Genomic DNA, 18,428 nt, shown 5'->3' with positions numbered 1-18,428 from the left:
GGAGCTCGCAGGGGTTCTGTGAGGAGGTTTAAGGGAAGAAGCCATCTTTAGAACCTGAGAGTGCATGGTCAGGCAGCAAGGGCTGAAGCAGAAGCCGCAGCAAGTTCTTCGGAGAGGGAGCCGAGACAAGGAAGGCAGCCACACAGAACAACAGATTGTCGCTCCACAACAGGCTGTCATAACTAGAGAGGAGAAGTCAATGCTTGGCTTCAAAGATGCCAAGAACAGGCTCTCTCTCTTTCTTTCTTCCTTCCTTTTTTTTTTTTTAAAGATTTTATTTATTTATTCGACAGAGAGAGAGCACAAGTAGTTGAGCGGCAGGCAGAGGGAGAGGGAGAAGCAGGCTCCCTGCCGAGCAAGGAGCCTGATGCAGGGCTAGACCTACCAGGACCCTGGGATCATGACCTGAGCTGAAGGCAGCGGTCTAACTGACTGAGCCACCCAGGTGCCCCAGGCTGACTCTCTTATCAGGGGCTGATGCCGCTGGTGACCTGAAGATAAAGCCAGGGCTCCTTTACCATTCAGAAAATCCTTGAGCCCTTCGGAATTAAGCTACACCTGCCCTGCCTGTGATCTATAAATGGGACAACAAAGCGTGGATGATGGGGCATCTGCTTACAACACAGTTTACTGAATACCTTGAGCCCAGTGTTGAGACTTACTGCTCAGGAAAAAAAAAAAAAGTTCCTTTCAAAATGTGACTGCTCGCTGGCAGTGTACCCAGTCACCCAAGAGCTCTGATGGAGGCGGACAAGGACATTAATATTTTTTTCATGCCCGCTAACACACCGTCCAATCTGCAGCCTGCTCAGCAGGGAGTCTGCTTCTCCCTCCGTCTTTGCCCCCTGCTTGTGATCTCTCTCTCTAATAAATAAATAAATAAATACATAAAATCTTTTAAAAAATACATTTTGTAAGGCTAAAGATGCCTTTAGTGATTCCTCGGACGGATCTGGGCAAAGTCCATTGAAAACCTTTCAGAAAGGATTCACCATTCTAGATGCCATTCAGAACATTCAGGATTCACGGGAAGAGGTCGGCATCATCAACATTAATGGGAGTTTAGAAGAAGTCGATTCCAACCCTTAGGCATGACTTACAGCGGTTCAAGACTTCAGGGGAGAAAGTCACTGCAGATGTGGTGGAAAGAGCAGAAGAAGCAGAATCAGAAGTGGAGCCGGAAGATGGGGCTGCATCGCTGTAATCTCACGACAGAACTCTCAGTGGGTGAGGAGTTGCTACTCTTGGATGAGCAGAGAAACTGGTTCATTGTGAAAGTGGTTTCTAGTCTGGGTGAAGATGTCCTGAAGATTGCTGGAATGCCAACGGAGGATTCAGAATAGTACATCAACTGAGCTGATACATCAGCAGGGTTGGAGAAGACAGACTCCGATTTTGAAAGAAGTTCTACTGTGGGTAAAATGCTAAGAGATAATGACGTGTGAAACAGAGAAATTGTTCTCAAAAGGATGAGCCAATCGATGTAGAAAGCTTTACTGTTATCTTATTTTAAGGAATTGCAACAGCAACCACCATCCCGCTTGGTCAGTAGCCATCAGCTTCCAGGCAAGAACCTCTGCTGGCAAAAAGATTATGACTTGCTGAAAGCCCAGACGATGGTTATCTTCTTTATCAATAAAGTCTTTTTTTAAATGAACTAATTTATTTTAAGCAGGCTCCACACCCAGTGTGGGGATTGAACTCACAACCCTGAGATCAAGAGTCACATGCTCTACTGACTGAACCAGCCAGGCAACCCCATTAAATTATTTTTGAATTAAGGCATGCACATTGGGTTTCTTTTTAGACATTATACTTCTGTACATTTAATACAGTATAATAGTATAAATAGTATAAATATAACTTTTATATGCACTGGGAAACCACAACATTCATTTGACTTCTTTACTGTGGTTTGCTTTACTGTGTTGGCCTGGAACTGAACCAACAACACATCTGCGATTTGCCCGCATCTACCATATGCCAGGTTCTTCCTAGGACCTTTCTCCAGAGAGAGTTAGGTCCTGGATTCATGAAGCTGGTCAAAGGCACTACCTTTAAAAATATCTTCCAGACTCTTCTCTGCTCAGAGAACATGGAGTCGGGATCATTGTGTCTCCTTCTCTCACTTAGCAGGAAGTTTTCAAGATTCACCCTTGATGTAGTGTGTATCACAGCTTTACTCCCTTCATGTCTGAAAAACATTTTCCTGTTTGGATACATCACATTTTGTTTATCCAACCATCAATTGATAGACATTTGGGTGACACACGTTGTCTCACCTTCCTCTGTACATCCCCAGCTGAGTTTATTTGCTGCATGGAACCGAGGGCCACAGCATTCACCTCTGCCCTGCAGAATGATTCTCTGTGCAGAGAGGGAATGTGCTGGCACCCGAGAGGACACAAACCTCTCAGGGGAATGGGGAGCTTTAATCCAACTTTAATCCCAATATACCCAGCTGTGCCAACAGGAAGCAGAAGCCCAGGCTGTGGTGCTTTCCAAGTGGGAGGGGTCGTCCTTGAACACCTGACCTCACCCAGAACAGCATGTATAACCCAGCTCCAGATCTGCCCTTCCATCGGGTTATAAGTTAGTTATTTTTAAGGTTAATCTCACTCTTCCTTGCTGGGCCAGAAAAGGACCATTCTGGAGTTGGCTTCCCCATAGCTCACCTCTCTAGCTAAACAGATAAAGGAGAAGGTGGCTGGTCCAGGATGATGAAGAAGCATGGACTTGGTCTTAGGCTCTGGCAAACAGTCCATGTCCATTCCTACTGTCTCTGTGACAGCGGTCTCCTGTATGTAAAATGGGAAAGGTAATCTTGACTGTTGACATTTGGAGAATAATTTTGGAAGACATTACTGATCACCAGTGCCATAGGGGGCTTCCAGAAAAGGGTTGCACACACTGTACCCACTATCTAATGAACTTGCTATTGTCCAGGATCTGGTCTCCCCGCTGTAGACTCAGAAGTTGGATTTGTCCTACTGTAAGTCTATTTCTACAGGGCAAAGCCTCATTCACTAGGCTCACAAACCTGTCATACACATATATGATTATTATATGTTAAAAGAACCGTAATTCTAATATGTTAATTTACGCCGAGGCAGAGATTGTCACGTGGCCCAGATATGCGTGTGTGTGTGTGTGTGTGTGTGTGTTCCAAATGCTACTGCCTCTTCCTCTGGCCAGGCCCAGGTGGTGAAACATGTATACACAGAGGCCTTTTCCTGAGCATAAATGCACATGGGTATATAAGCAGGAAGGAGACAGAGCAAAAGTTAAAAACAATCAGCATTACTTACAATAGCCAATACGTGGAAGCAACCCAAGTGTCCATTGATAGATGAATGGATAAAGAAGATGTGGTATACACACACACACACACACACACACACACCCAACAGGTACATGCTGGAATATTATGCAGCCATAAAAAAGAGAGATAGCTTGCCATTTGCAACAATGTGGATGGACCTAGAAGGTATTAGGCTAAGTGAAATAAATCAGACAAAGAAAGGAAAATATCATATGATCTTACTTCTATGTGGAATCTAAAAAACAAAACAAGCGAATATATTAAATACCAGAAACAGGTCTATAAATACAGAGAACAGAGTGGCAGCCTCCAGAGGGGAGGGGGTTGGGGAATGGGCAAAATGGGGGAAGGGGAATGGGAGGGGGTAAGAGGTACAGGCATCCAGTTATACAATGAATAAGTCACGGGGATGAAAGGGACAGCAGAGGGAATACAGTCGGTGGTATTGTAATAGCGCTGTGTGGCGGCAGATGATGGTTACACTTGTGGTGAACATAGCAGAATGGATAGAGATGTGGAATCACTATGTCGTACACCCGAAACTAAGGAAGACTGCAACTATAATTCTTAAAAAGTTAAGTGCAATCAATTATGACAACTAGATGCCTTCATGTCATAGTAGGGGTGCCCAAGGAGCAGGGGCACCTACGTTTTTTGCTAAGGCTGCCCTCTCTCCTGGGCAGTGTTTGCATGCATGAGCCGCACTGGCTTCTCTGTTGTACCATTTTCTACCCTTGTGGGGCTGGCCCGTCTTCATTCTAATTGGAATGACCTTTAAAAGAAGAGAATTTGGGGTGCTTGGGTGGCTCAGTCGGTTAAGTGGCCCACTCCTGATTTCAGCTCAGGTCATGATCTCAGCATTCGGGGATCAAGCCCCACCTGGGGCTCCCCACTCAATAGGGAGTCTGCTTGAGGAGTCTCTCTCTCCCTCTGCCCTTCCCCCTCACTTGAGTGTGCATGCTCTCTCTCTCTCAAATAAATAAATCTTTAAAACAATAAAGGAAGAGAAATTATACAATAAAGATAAGTGCTTTCATATAGCAAAATGGAATACATTTAAATCAGGCCCCTCCATCATGCCTCTACTGCTAAGGGCATCCACTGTTAGCATTTTGATGTCTTTCCTTCCAAATTCCTTCTTGTATATTTCCATGCACAGACAGGTAGAGAATTAGCTCCCTCCCTTTTTGGAGGGCATAAGTTGGATTCCATGTAATGAGTGCTATACCATAACTTATTTTGCTTAACAAAATATCATGGAGCAATAGCTAGGCTAGTTCATGTAGTTCTACCCCAACTTTTTTAAGTGCTATGTTATATCCCATTTTAGGGACCATAATTTATGTCATCACTTTCCTATTCATGAACATTTAGGTCAGTCCCTTCTTTTGCTATTATACCCAGTGCCGTAAAGAAAACATCACGAGTGTGTCTCTGAATATATGTGTTTATTCTCTGGGACAGATCGTGAGGCTCTTTCAGGCAAAAGATTTACACATTGAAAACAGTCATAGATTTTAGTCCTTAACATTTATCAGCAGTGTGTATGAATGCTTATTTCTCTATCTTTTAGTCTTCTTATTTGTTATTTATTTACTATTTGAGTATAGGTCACACAATGTTACCTTGGTTTCCAGTGCCCAACTTAGTGATTTGACAAGTTCATGCATTAAATTATGTTCACCACAAATGTAGCTCCCATGTGTCCTGTTACAAATATCACTGACTGCATTCTTTATGCTGTGGTTTTTTCCCATGATGCATTCATCTCCTAACTAGAAGTCTGTCTTGGCCATTTTGTTCAACCGCCCCCGCCCCCCCGCAACAACCCTAAATTTGTTCTCTATATTTACAGGTCTGATTCTGTTTTTTGTCGTTTTTTTTTTGTTTTGTTTTTGTTTTTGTTTTTCCAGTTTGTTTGTTTGTTTAGAGTTCACTTATGAGGAGAATCATTTGGTATTGGTCTTTCTTAGTCTGACTTATTTCACTTTGCAAAAAACCCTCCCGGTCCAACCACGTGGTTTCACATGGCAGGATCTCATTCTTTTTTATGGCTGCGTAGTACTATTCTGTGTGTGTAACCCGTTTTCCTTATCTGTTCATCTACTGATGGACATTCAGGTTGCTTCCATTTCTTGGCCATTTTAAACAGTGCTGCAATAAACATAGGAATGTGTGTATCTTTTCAAATTAGTGTTTTCCTTTTCTTTGGATAAACACCCAAGAGCGGAGTTGTTACATCATATGGCATTTTTATCTTTAATCCTTTGAGGAACTTATTGTTTCCACAGTGGCTGTACCAACCGGTATTCCCATCAACAGTGTGTGAGTGTGAGTGTTCCTTTTTCTCCACTTCTGCATCATTTTGATTTTATTTCTTGTCATTTTGATTTTAGCCATTTTAACTGGTGGAAGGTGGTATCTCATTGTGGTCTTGACTTGCATTTTCCTGGTGATGAGTGATATTGGGTATCTTCTCGTGTCTGTTGGCCATCCGTATGTCTTCTTTGGGAAAATGTCTGTTCAGTGCCTCAGCCCATTTTTAGATCAGATTGTTTGATTATTCAGTGTTGAGTTTGTCCTTTTTCCTAAGAAGGTCATCCTCTTTTTAGGGACTTCTTAGGGACTTCTTAAGGCTTCCATACTGAGACTTGAGTTGACTGTCAGTATGCTCTCTGACTTCCTATATATTCCAATTCTTAGGTAGATGACTGACTATAGCCCCTGACTTCTGATAAAAGAGACCCCTCAAGATTTACAGAAAAGACAATGCAACATAATCAATGTGAAGATGATTTCTCATCTTTAGAGCTTGGGGGACATTTTAACTGTTACATATTTATTCTTCCAACGCTCAATGGGTGACTTTTAGGTCTTTGTTGCCTTCATTCAGAATTTCTGATATCTACTTTTAACACCTGTGGGCATAAAATATTTTTTCCAGGGTCTAAATGTCCTTCAGACTGGGTTGGGTAAACTCCCATCTCAAATTCTGAGACATATTTTACATATTATGCCATCCACTTGTTTATGCAAAGCAATACATTTAGGGCTTTCTATCTGGTTTCTGTTGCAAGCTTCTTTCCAAGGTTGGGATTTCTATTCAATGGTTTGGGAGAAGGTCACCATGAGGGAAAAAGCTCTGAGGAGCTGATAAGTGCAGGTGGCTATGAGCCACCATCTTTCACAACGTAGAAGTTGCTGGGAAGCCTCTTGTTGTTGACTTGTGTCCACTCTGAAGCAGGACATTTTGTTAGATTGCTAAAACCCCAAACCAACTCTGAAGTATTGATTTGTAATGAATGATTCACTGAAGATTTTATGGAGTGATGGAAGTTACATCAAATAGGACACAACAGAGATTAATAGAGCAATCTCCAGCAAATGTCACAGTTCTCTCTCCTCCTTAGTTCTGTGACCAACAACCACTCCTAGACCATCCCTCCATCAGCAATTCCCCTTCCACTTATGCCTCACTCCAGATTCTACCTAGCTTTTCTTCTTTTTATACAGAGATTTCTCTGTGTCTGTTTTGGCTTCTCTGCCCATTTTCCCACATAGGAGGTAAAGAAACTTCCTCAAGTCCCACTCTCTCCAGAAAACATGGAGAGTCATACGTAGTACGCAGTGTATTATTAAGTAATTTCTCTTGCCACTTGGCCTTGAACCCACTCTGTATTGCCTTAACCCCTTGCAGGTGGCGATTCCGGATTTGGCCATGCTCTGTCCAAATACTTGGATGAACTTGGCTTCACGGTATTTGTGGGAGTTCTGGATGAAAAGGGATCCGGAGCAGAGGACTTGCGAAGAATCTGCTCCAAACGCCTCTCTGTGCTCCAGATGGATGTCACCGACCCACAGCAGATAAAAGATGCCCACAGCAAAGTGGTGGAAAAGGTGCAGAACAGAGGTACTGCCTTTGTCCATGCCCTCAACTGCCCCCTCCTCACAAATGACCAACACTGCTTTGAGCCTCTCCTGACCGCTGCCCTCTAGTCCATTCTGTCTGCCCACCACACACTGAGAACACCTGTCCTGGACACCTGTCACATGCCAGGGCCTCTTACAGATATAAAGATGGTATGAGTAAGTTAGCAATGGCCCGTCCTCACAGAACTTGAAGAATTCTTGAACCCATTCATCCAGCATCTGCTTGGTCACTCTCCCATTACCTACCCTCATGCCCACAACTCCCATTGCTTTTCTCCCACTAATATTAACAAGGAACAGGGGCACCTGGGTGGCTCAGTAGGTTGGGCCTCTGCCTTCAGCTCAGGTCATGGTCTCAGTGCCCTGGGATCGAGCCCCGCATCAGGCTCTCTGCTCAGCGGGAAGCCTGTTCCCCCACCTCCCTCTCTACCTGCCTCTCTGTCTCCTTGTGATCTCGCTATCGAAGAAATGAATAAAATCTCAAAAAAAAAAAAAAACCAAACAAACAAGGAACAGACTTAAGAAAAAAATAAAGTTTAACAATCACTGTTTTCCTTTAGCCACGGCCCTTTTCCTTCCCCTTCCTTTGTGGTCAAGCTCGTTGGAACGCCATCACCCTGTTTTTACTTCTTCACCTTCCATCCCGCGTTGGCTAACTGGTCAGGCCGAGCTGATGAGTATCTTCCTGAACACCGAGCTCTTTATCTCTCAGCGACATTTCAATATGTTCTTTACCTTCCATTGCCTTAACTTTGGGGCCTCCAGCACCCACCCCACCTCCCTTGTTCTCTGATCATTTTTCTGCTTCTCCTGCATGAACCCTTTCCTCCATTCCTCCCATAAATGTGAATGTTTCCAAGGGCTCTGTCTCCAAACTACCCACCCCACATTATCTGGGCTAAGGTGGTGTGTCTCTGGGCTAGACTATCAACCTAGCTGCACATTAGAATCAACCAGGGAATGTCTGAAAATGCCCATGCCTGGGCCCAAGATGGCGTATGTAACTTGGAAGACCCAGCTGAAAATTATGTGGGGCACCTTGTTTTTAAAAAATGATGAAGACTTTAAGGTGATGCTAGCCGAGAATTAAAACAAGCCTGAGGCCTTTCAGAAGCACGGGGCCCTATGTGGGTACACAGCTGGCACACCCATGGTGCCCACCCAGCCTGGTGCCCTTCCCCAACCAATTAAATCAGTGTCTCCCTGCAAGGGCTCAGCTGACCCTGCAGTCAGGGGACTGCTACTGTTGCTCTCCTTTTGCTAGGAACGTCAGTTGTGAAGAGAATCCTACTGGGGGGCCAGGTCTCAGTATACTCGAAAGTTCCCCAGGTGGTGCTAATGTTCTGTTAGAACGGAGAAACCGTGAGACGTACACCGTCTCTTCCAAATCATACCAACTGAGCCCTCTTCTCAGCATCTGGACTTAAATGTGTGTAAAATTGTCTGCCGGGCATCCCACCTCACTTTGTAAAAGCCTGACCTCGTGACCTTTTCCCTTATTGCCGGTCTGCAAATGAGCTTTAGCGGTCATTTGCACACCCCACAGCTCAGATGCTGGTAACGCCATCTAGTCCATTAATTATGCCAGCAGCCGGGGTAGGGGTGGGGCACTGAGACCTGCAGCTTACCCTCAGTTTCTGAATCCCATGGGTTCCCAAGCCCTTCAGTTCTATCTCCTCGATCTTTATCATCCCAGTCCCTTTCTGTCATCACCAGGCTGCCGTGACCTAGTGCAGGCCCTCACTTTCTACCTGCCCCTCAATAGCTTTCCTCTCCCATTAACTTTCCGAATGGACAGTAATCCTTACAATGTGCACCTTGCAATGTCACCCACCTCCTAAAAACCCTTGGGCATACAGACCCTGTATGTATGTCTTGGGTTCCTCCTATGAGCCAGGCCTGCGGTAGTTGTTTTGTTTTGACTCACTGAATGGTTCAGTGGTTCTCTGTCCGGTACCAAATAAAATCCAAGCATATTCACAAGGATTTGAAGACTTTCAGGATAATGGCTCTGGCCAAACCCTTAATTTGCAATACCTGATGGTCCCCTCAGTAAATTCTGATGGGTTTCCAGAACAGAATGTGCTAAATGTACCATAACTTTGCAGATTCACGTCCTCTTACCCAAATTTCCCTCTTGCCTCTACTCCCTTTTTCTAAGACTCTTGACTTTGTCTAGCTGCAGACACTACTCCCACGGAAGACCTGGCGCAAACATAACATCTCTTCCATGACCTTCCTGGTGACCCAAGTTACATCATTCACTTCCTCTTCTGGACACTCACTTGTTAGGTCCCACACACACCTGTACTGCTGCATTATTCTAACCATCTGGCCATCTCCCACACCTCACCACTGGTTTCCTTGAGAACGACATCCATGTTCCCATTAGGATTCTCCCAGGTGCCAGCAGTGTAACCCAATTCGAAATTGCTAACGTATAAAGGAATGAATACGCTTAACTGAAAGGACCTGTTGGCTTCAGGCATGTCTGGATCCTTAAGCAATGTCATCTGTCATCGTCTCTGCTTCTTGGCTCTGCTTTCTCCCTTGCTGGCTTGATGCTTATCCCTCTTATGAATGTGACTTCATGGTGTCTAACTCAGGAGATATTTGATACAGACCTCTCTAGTGAGGCCCAGAGGGTCAGTATTGACCGTATTCCATATTGCATGATAAAGCAATGGGTTCTAGATATGGAAATACCATGCCAGTGTCTAGGGATGAAGGGGTGTGGTGAGTACACTTTCCAGTGAGTGAGTCTATGCTGTTTTGTGGTCAGAATTCTGGAGAGCAATCCTCTTCTTCTTCTTCTTTTTTTTTTTTTTTTAAGATTTTACATATTTATTTGAGAGAGGGAACATGAGAAGGGAGAGGTCAGAGGGAGAAGCAGACTCCCTGCTGAGCAGGGAGCCAGATGTGGGACTCAATCCCGGGACTCCAGGATCGTGACCCGAGCCGAAGGCAGTTGCCTAACCAACTGAGCCACCCAGGCACCCTGAGAGCAATCCTCTTCCGAGACAGAATTGCCAATACACCTTCTACCTATTTTCCTTGAGGTTGTCTCAACCTCAACCTCTCAAGTCTAAGAGAAAAGGAAGCTGTTAAACAGGGGAGTTTAAAAATCACCAAGGAGGAGGTTTCCTAAAGTATGCTTTGGGACCTGTAGATGAATGACAAAACCTCACCGTGTCCTATAAGAGGGTTAGCCCTGCTCTGTGTCTCTAAGCCCTACACACTATTAAATAAGTATTTACATATTTTTAATAACTCATTAATATTATTTTAAAACTTATAAGCCCCCACAGGTATAATGAGCTTATTGACCAGCTTAAAATTCTGTGGGCAGGGGTTGGCAAACTATGGACCTGTTTTATTATTATTATTATTTTAACATTTTATTTAGAAAGAACTGTCAATTCACAGGAAGTTGCAAATAAATGTACAGAGAGTTCTTGTGCCTGCTTTGCCAAGTCTCCCTCAATGCTAACTTCTTGCCTAACTACGGTACGATGTCAAAACCAGGAAACTGGCATTGGTATAACCCATGGGGCTTATTTAGAATTTGCAGCTCTATATACAAATGTGTGTGTGTGTGTAGCTTTGTGTAAAAACACCACAATCAAAACACAGAACTGGGGGCACCTGGGTGGCTCAGTGGGTTAAAGCCTCTGCCTTAGGCTCAGGTCATGATCTCAGGGTCCTGGGATCGAGCCCCACATCTGGCTCTCTGCTTGGCAGGGAGCCTGCTTCTTCCCTCTCTCTCTGCCTGCCTCTCTGCCTACTTGTGATCTCTGTCTGTCAAGTAAATAAATAAAATATTCAAAAAAACAAAACACAGAACTGTTCCGTCATCACCAAGCTCTCTCATGTTAAATTTTTATTTTTGCTTATTATTAATATTATTTGAGAGAGAGCGAGCATGCCAGCAGGTGGTGGGGACTAGGGAGGAGGGCCAAAGGGAGGGGGAGAGAGAGAGAGAGAGAGAGAATTCTAAGCAGGCTTCATGCCCTGGGAAGCCTACGGCAGGGCTCCATCTCAAGACCCTGAGATCTCCGCCCCAAAGCTGAAATCAAGAGTCTGATGCTCAACCCACTGAGCCACCCAGGCGCCTTGGTTTTTACATTTTTAAATGCTTAAAACAGTCAGAAGAAGAATATTATTTTGGCAAGGGCAAATTAGATGGAATTCAAATGTCCATGTCCATAAATCAAGTTTCCCCGGAGTCCCGCTCCCGTTTTCCTTCACGTACAGATGACAGCCGGCGGCAGAGCTGAAGCAGGAGGGCTCACACCTAAAATAGTCACTCCCTGGCCTTCCCTAGAACAAGTTTCTCACCCCCATTCTAGCGCACCCCCGCGCTGCTCCCGCACGCGGCCTATCCGAGGTGTGCGTCAGGCCGAGGGAATTAAGACCAGCCCTCGGAGGGGCCGGCCCGGCCTCCGCTGCGCCCACCAGCATCCCCGGCAGCCGATGCGCTCTTCCTCCATCCCCCGGCAGCCGATGCGCTCTTCCTCCACCCTCCCGCAGCCGATGCGCTCTCCCTCCATCCCCCGGCAGCCGATGCGCTCTCCCTCCATCCCCCGGCAGCCGATGCGCTCTCCCTCCATCCCCCGGCAGCCGATGCGCTCTTCCTCCATCCCCCGGCAGCCGATGCGCTCTCCCTCCACCCTCCGGCAGCCGATGCGCTCTTCCTCCATCCCCCGGCAGCCGATGCGCTCTTCCTCCATCCTCGGGCAGCCGATGCGCTCTCCTCCGAGCCCGCGTTCTCTCACTTGGCGCCCCCGGCCGTTCCCGCGTGTCCGCGTCGGGCCCGGCTCAGGCGCGCGAGACGGGCGGTTTTCCTTTCCACAACTCGGCTCTGTTTCTGCTTTGAGCCATCTTTCTGCCGCACGACCAACGTCCTTCAGCTTGAGGTTCATCTCCTTTCCCCAGGGTAGCCTCTAAGGTCCTGGGGACGGGACACTCCGTCTTCCAGCACCAGTGCTTCTGGCTGGTGCCTGCAGGGGTGCCCGGCGCTCCGTCCAGTCCTGTGCGGTCTGGCGGCCGCCCACCTCCTTGAGGCCATCAGGGGCCGGACCTCCCGCCGTTGGTGGGTCTGTCAGCACCCAGGCTCTTCCTGCGTCGGGCCACACCGCAGGCTCTCACGCGGGAGCGGACATGTTCTGTCACGGACACTGAGCTTCAGCAGCAATTTCTGACCCCCGGCTTCTGATCTGACAGGTCTGAAGTGGGCTTCTAGAAGGTGCTTTTTCTTTTTTTTCGATTTTGAGAAAGAGACAGAAAGAGAGAGAGAGTGCATACCTGCAAGAGGGAAGGGGAGGGGCCGACAGAGAGGGAGAGAGAGAATCTTCTTCTTCTTTTTTTTCTTTTTTAAGGATTATTTATTTATTTATTTGACAGATCACAAGTAGACAGAGCAGCAGCAGAGATAGAGGGGGAAGCAGGCTCCCCGATAAGCAGAGAGCCTGATGTGGGGCTTGATCCCAGGACCCTGGAATCATGACCTGAGCCGAAGGCAGAGGCTTTAACCCACTGAGCCACCCAGGAATCTTCAGCAAGCTCCACGAACCGTAAATCTTTTTTTTTTTTTTTTTAATTTTACTTTTTAAGATTATTTATTTATTTATTTGACAGAGAGAGAGATCACAAGTAGGCAGAGAGGCAGGCAGAGAGAGAGGAGGAAGCAGGCTCCCTGCTGAGCAGAGAGCCCGATGTGGGGCTCGATCCCAGGACTCTGTGATCATGACCTGAGCCGAAGGCAGAGGCTTTAACCCACTGAGCCACCCAGGCGCCCCAGGCTCCACGAATCTTAAGCAGGCTCCACAACCAGGACGGAGCCCAAATCGGGGTTCCATCTCACAACCCTGAGCTCAGGACCTGAGCCGAAATCAGGAGTTGGATGTTTCACTGACTGAGCTGCCCAGGTGCCCCTGGAATGTGCATTCCTAAGTTCCCACTGATGCTGCTGGTTCTGAACCATATCTTGAGAATCATTATTCTAAACCATGTGGAGGCTCAGGGGTCTCAGAGAATCTGCTTCAGATCTGCCCAACTAAACATACCCCAGATTCTGTCCCCTCTGTTGGGTAAAGAGGACCCAAGGCCCTCCCCTCTGCTACAGATCCTGCCCCCTGAAAGATATCTGGAGATCTTGAATGACCTCTTTCCCTGCCTGTTAGGGCCATGGTTCCCAAGCTTGCTTGTACATTGGAACCAACTGGGGAATTTTTTGTTTTTAAAGACTTTCTTTATTTATTTGGCAGAGAGAGAGACAGCAAGGGCAGGAACACAGCAGGGGAAGCTAGAGAGGGAGAAGGAGCCTCCCCACTAAGCAGGGAGCCTGTTGTGGGACTCATCCCAGGGTGCTGAATCATGACCTGAGCTGAAGGCAGACATTTAATGACTGAGCCACCCAGGCATCCCACACTCGGGGAATTTTTAAATTCCATGCCAAGGCCCCTTCTCTCCCCTACCTCAGGATTTCTTATCTAATTGGTTGGGATGTGGCTGGGCATTGAGGGGTCGGGGAGAGGCATTAAAAAGCCCCTCAGGTGATTCTAACATGCAGTCAAGGTTGGAAACCACTTCTTGTGGTCGGAGGCTCTCCAGGTCTGGTCCAGAAGTGCAGCAACAGCATCACCTGGGAACCTGGTAGAAACGTAGATTCTCAGGCCCCATCCCAGACACCCTAAATGAGAGTCTCTGGAGGTGGGGTCCAGCCACCCATTTGAACAAGACTTCCTGGTGATTCTGATCCCATCAGCAGGATTAGGCTGACTGAGGAAAGGACTAGGGCTAAGGGACTCTGCCATCTCCTTAGTTCTTGGTACCTCTTTGGTTTTCCTGGATTAGGGGATCTTTTCTAGCCTAGGGATAAGGTGCATATATCATCCTGCATGGCCTCAAGATAACAGACTGCCCCTGCACTGTCCTTTGAGGGAGAAACAGGACACAGGCTCTTATTACTCTCCCCCTCCCTTGCTGGGTCCTTGGCTCCAGATACCGCAAATATCTAGCTGTATCTAGGAAAGTGCTTTAAGGAAAAGAAAATACCTCCCCAAACCCATCACTTAATATTTCAAATTTACTCTCCACACATCACCTCAGAGTAAGTAGTTTTAGGTATCCAAGGAGATTAAGGTCCAAGAGTTTGAGTAGTCTGCTTAGATCCTAAATCTCAAAGGGGTCCTTGAGACTCCAGAGTGTCACGTGTTAAAAGTCCTCCTATTCTTTGGCATTACTGGACATCAAAGTCATTCCTTTCTGTCCTCAGGTCTGTGGGCTCTGGTCAACAACGCTGGCATCCTTGGCTTGCCAGCTGACGGCGAGCTCATTCCCATGACCGGGTACAAAAAATGCATGGCTGTGAACTTCTTCGGGGCTGTGGAGGTCACGAAGGCATTTTTGCCTCTTCTAAGGAAATCCAAGGGCAGGCTGGTGAACATCAGTAGCATGGCAGGTGAGTTGGCCTTTCCCCACAAGGTAGTGCGAAGCCTGTTGTGCAAGACAAGGCTCGTCGCATTCTTTGTGGGCCAAACAAGAAAGCAGGACTCGCTCCTGCAGGGCTGGGTCAAGCTTAGTCAAATTGTCTGTTTACCGTTGATCTTAATACAATAAAACCTTGCTTTCAGATCCTTTCATGTACAAACTATTACCTCTTAACTCATCTATTCATTCTTGGGGATTTAGGGTTTTACATGTCTTCATAGCACATAAGCTTCCTAGATTTGGACAGGAAATCCCTCATAGAGTTACTGATAATCTGTTTTCAACCCTCTCTGAACTGGGCACACTCTGTTGTTCCCTGTGAGATGAGTAGGCAAATGTCCGCACCGTTGGCACTGCCAGAGCTCCGTGTCTTAGCTGGCTGGAGCTTTCCTAGAGCTTTCCCTAAGATCCTTCCCATCATTTTGCAATCTCAAGGCAGTTGGGTCCTGTGTGACACTACAGGACTCCTCTTTTTCCATTTCAAAGAACAGAGAGTCAACAACTTGAGTCCGGGGTTTAACAATCTGCCTTCCATTAACAATGTCCAGGTAGGCCGTATCCTATCCTTTTTTCTAGGACAGGATTTATTTTCCAGCTGGGGTTCCTCAGATCCTGACTCAGGTTTGGAAATGTCCATGGAGTTGTGTTTCTGGATGCTGCATGGGTGAAAGGGAAACCAAAGGGGTGGGGCGTGGACTCCAGGATCCTGCCTTTGCATAGAGGAACCTTGGTCTTCTCTGTTTTATCAGTTGGTTCCGAAGAGTCTTTTCTTTTCTTTTTTTTTTAAGATTCTATTTATTTATTTGACAGAGAGACATCACAAGCAGGCAGAGAGAGAATGGGGGAAGCAGTCTCCCTGCCGAGCAGAGAGCCAAATGCAGGGCTCAATCCTGGGACCCAGAGATCAGGACCTAAGCCGAAGGCAGAGGCTTAACCCACTGAGCCACCCAGGCACCACTTTTCTTTCTTCCTTTCATTTTTTAAAAATTTATTTTTTTTTTTAAGATTTTATTTATTTATTTGACAGAGAGATCACAAATAGGCAGAGAAGCAGGCAGAGAGAGAGAGAGAGAGAGAGGAGGAAGCAGGCTCCCTGCTGAGCAGAGAGCCTGATGCGGGGCTCGATCCCAGGACCCTGAGATCACCACCCGAGCTGAAGGCAGAGGCCCAACCCACTGAGCCACCCAGGCACCCCTTTCTTTTTGCTTTTTTTTTTTTTTAACGAGGCATCTGATAGTTGTTTTATTTTGTTTCATTGTTTTTTGAAGGGATATTCTTTGTGTTAAGGGCAATTACCATTATCTGCCGTGTTCCCTTTCCTGGCTTTCACTCAGGAACTTCCTTGAACTTAGCTGCCGTCTGAGTGTGTGTCGCTAAGTTGTTGGTTGGCCTGAAGAGGAAGGAAGCAGGGAAGGAAAAGAGGGAGGGAGGAAGAGAAGGCGAATGGGAATAGAGAAGTCTAAGGTGGTTACGAGCAATGAGTGTTGTTTTAACCGGTATGAGGACTCTGAGGAATTTCCAATTTCTTGCCACCTGCACAAGCAAACAAATTCTGGAAAAACACATTTGCAAAATTTCACCCTTATCTTTCTTCTGAACTCCACCTTCAGATTTTTACCTCTGTGAATACCTCACCTTTCTCAGTGCCCTGGCACAGACTGGTGCTTCTGAAAATATCTCCCATGTTCCTTGCCTCACTCTTTCAACACATATTTACCGAAATAACTGATCATTGCCTGCTTCTTGACACAAGGACAAGAAAGTTTTTCTCTCTTTTTTTAAAAGATTTTATTTATTTACTCGACAGAGAGAGAGGGAGCACAAACAGGGGAGGTACACCAGGGGTAGGGAGAGGCAGGCTTCTTGCTGAGCAGGGAGCCTGATGCGGAGCTTGATCCCAAGACCTGACCTGAGCCAAAGGCAGACGATTAACTGACTGAGCCACCCAGGTGGCCCGGTTTTTCTGTTTTCTCTCTTTGTTCTCAACTTGGAGCAGCTCGTTCAGAAGATTGTACTTGACATATCACCTAGTATGCACACTATCAGCTATGGGCCTGGTGTCTGGCATACACGAAGCTCAACGAAGAAATGAAGAAATGCAAGTGCGAGAATTAATAAAACATGGATACAGGAACGAAGGAGTGAAAAATTTATAGTGCCGAGGATGCCCATTCATACATCTTCAACTTGGCTTCTAAAGCTCTTTCCTTTTTTCTTTTTTTTTTTAATTTTTAAAAGATTTTATCTATGTATTCAGAGAGGGAGTTTGCCTGCTTGTGCGAGTGGGGGAGGGGCGGAGAAAAAAGGAGAAAGAGAATCCCAAGAAGACTCCCCGCTGGGCATGAAGCCCACTGCAGGGCTCCGTCCCGGGACCCAAGATCATGACCTGAGCTGAAATCAAGAGTTGGATGCTCAGCCGACTGAGCCACCCAGGCGACCCTCTAAAACTTTCTGAGCCAAGACTCAGTACACTTCTCATATATTTCTACTGGAGGGAAACAGGAGTGTTAAATCACATACCTTCCCTCTTATTCTCACCGTGGATGTGCAAATTCTTTACATGCAACCTTACTATTTCCATTCCACCATCTCACCATCATCAGTCAGTCGACATGTCTGAAACCGGGGTTGCCATCAGCATGTCAAAGCTGGCTCCCCCTCCTTTCAATTCTCCTCCTTGGCTGTTGAATTACAGAGCTTTGAGCCTTCTTAGATTTGTTTCTCCCTCTGCCTTTCCCTCCTTTCTCTCACCCAGTCAGTCACCGAGATGTATGCAGTCTTCCTTTATCATACCCAGTTTTAAATGCTTAGGACCCAAAGAAACTCCAGAAGTAAGTTCATTTGTAGGACACGAAAGCCACCTGAGGTATGTTATAAAGTTGTTAAAGCAGTAGCAAGGAGTCAGGACAGATGGGAAGCATGTGCAACTGACAGAGCAGGTGTTTGTAAAAAGATAGGAGCAAAACTCTTAAATGGTGCTTACAGTTTCCTTCGGTGATGAGGAGCAGAGAAATTCAGCAGAAAACAAAATAAGGGAATCCCTAGCACTTGGCTGACAAGAGTTTTGCAAAACAATGGAAAGGATTTTGAGCAGGGCATAAGGAGCTGGAGTGTAACACAGGATCAGGGAAGGTCAAAGCATGTATGAACGATAGTATATAAGCAACTGATTCGTAGAAATTAGCGTCCAATTTAATGCCAACTTGACAGATCTCTTGGCAAATTTGATACAATGGCGATTTTGGGAAACATGCTTGTCTGGGAATTCATCCCTGGGTTTTTCTCATTTTGAGGTAGGATTCATTGAGAAAGAGAGATAGGCAATCAATCACTACTATATTTCCTCTAAAGGAGCTCATGGTAGCCCTGACCCATCAGGTTCTCTTGAGCCTGGTACCCCTACCACCCTCCGCATGACAAGAATTTCAGTGGGGTTGATCTATCATGGAAGTCTGCATCAGCCAGGAGAAGCTGAGCTGGAATTGGCCATTCTGTTCCAGTTATCCATTTTAAAAGTAGATGGAGGTACATCTGCCCCTCTTCCCTGCCTTCCCCACAGTAGTGGGGGTGGGGAGATGGTGGTGGAGGGGGAGAATGTAGGGATGACCTTCCTTTCTAATACCCAGCATGGGCTATCATGTCAAAACTCACTGTGCCTCCCCGCCTTCCAAGCACTCCTGGAGGA

The 18,428-nt window shown here is 46.4% G+C and overlaps 1 protein-coding gene across 1 annotated transcript in view; it reads left to right on the top strand.

Moving 5' to 3' along the window:
• The window catches only part of HSD17B2 (hydroxysteroid 17-beta dehydrogenase 2), a 76,099-nt gene that overhangs the window by 38,364 nt on the left and 19,307 nt on the right, over positions 1-18,428 (top strand). Inside the window, exons 2-3 of the mRNA XM_044255656.1 lie at positions 7,020-7,232; positions 14,529-14,714. Coding sequence (XP_044111591.1) covers positions 7,020-7,232; positions 14,529-14,714 — 399 coding nt within the window. The remainder of the gene's footprint in view (positions 1-7,019; positions 7,233-14,528; positions 14,715-18,428) is intronic.

This window comes from Neovison vison, chromosome 7 (assembly GCF_020171115.1).
Source record: "Neovison vison isolate M4711 chromosome 7, ASM_NN_V1, whole genome shotgun sequence".
Taxonomy (NCBI): domain Eukaryota; kingdom Metazoa; phylum Chordata; class Mammalia; order Carnivora; family Mustelidae; genus Neogale; species Neogale vison.
Note: the sequence above shows the minus strand (reverse complement) of the source record. Positions and strands in the feature narration are given on the sequence as shown.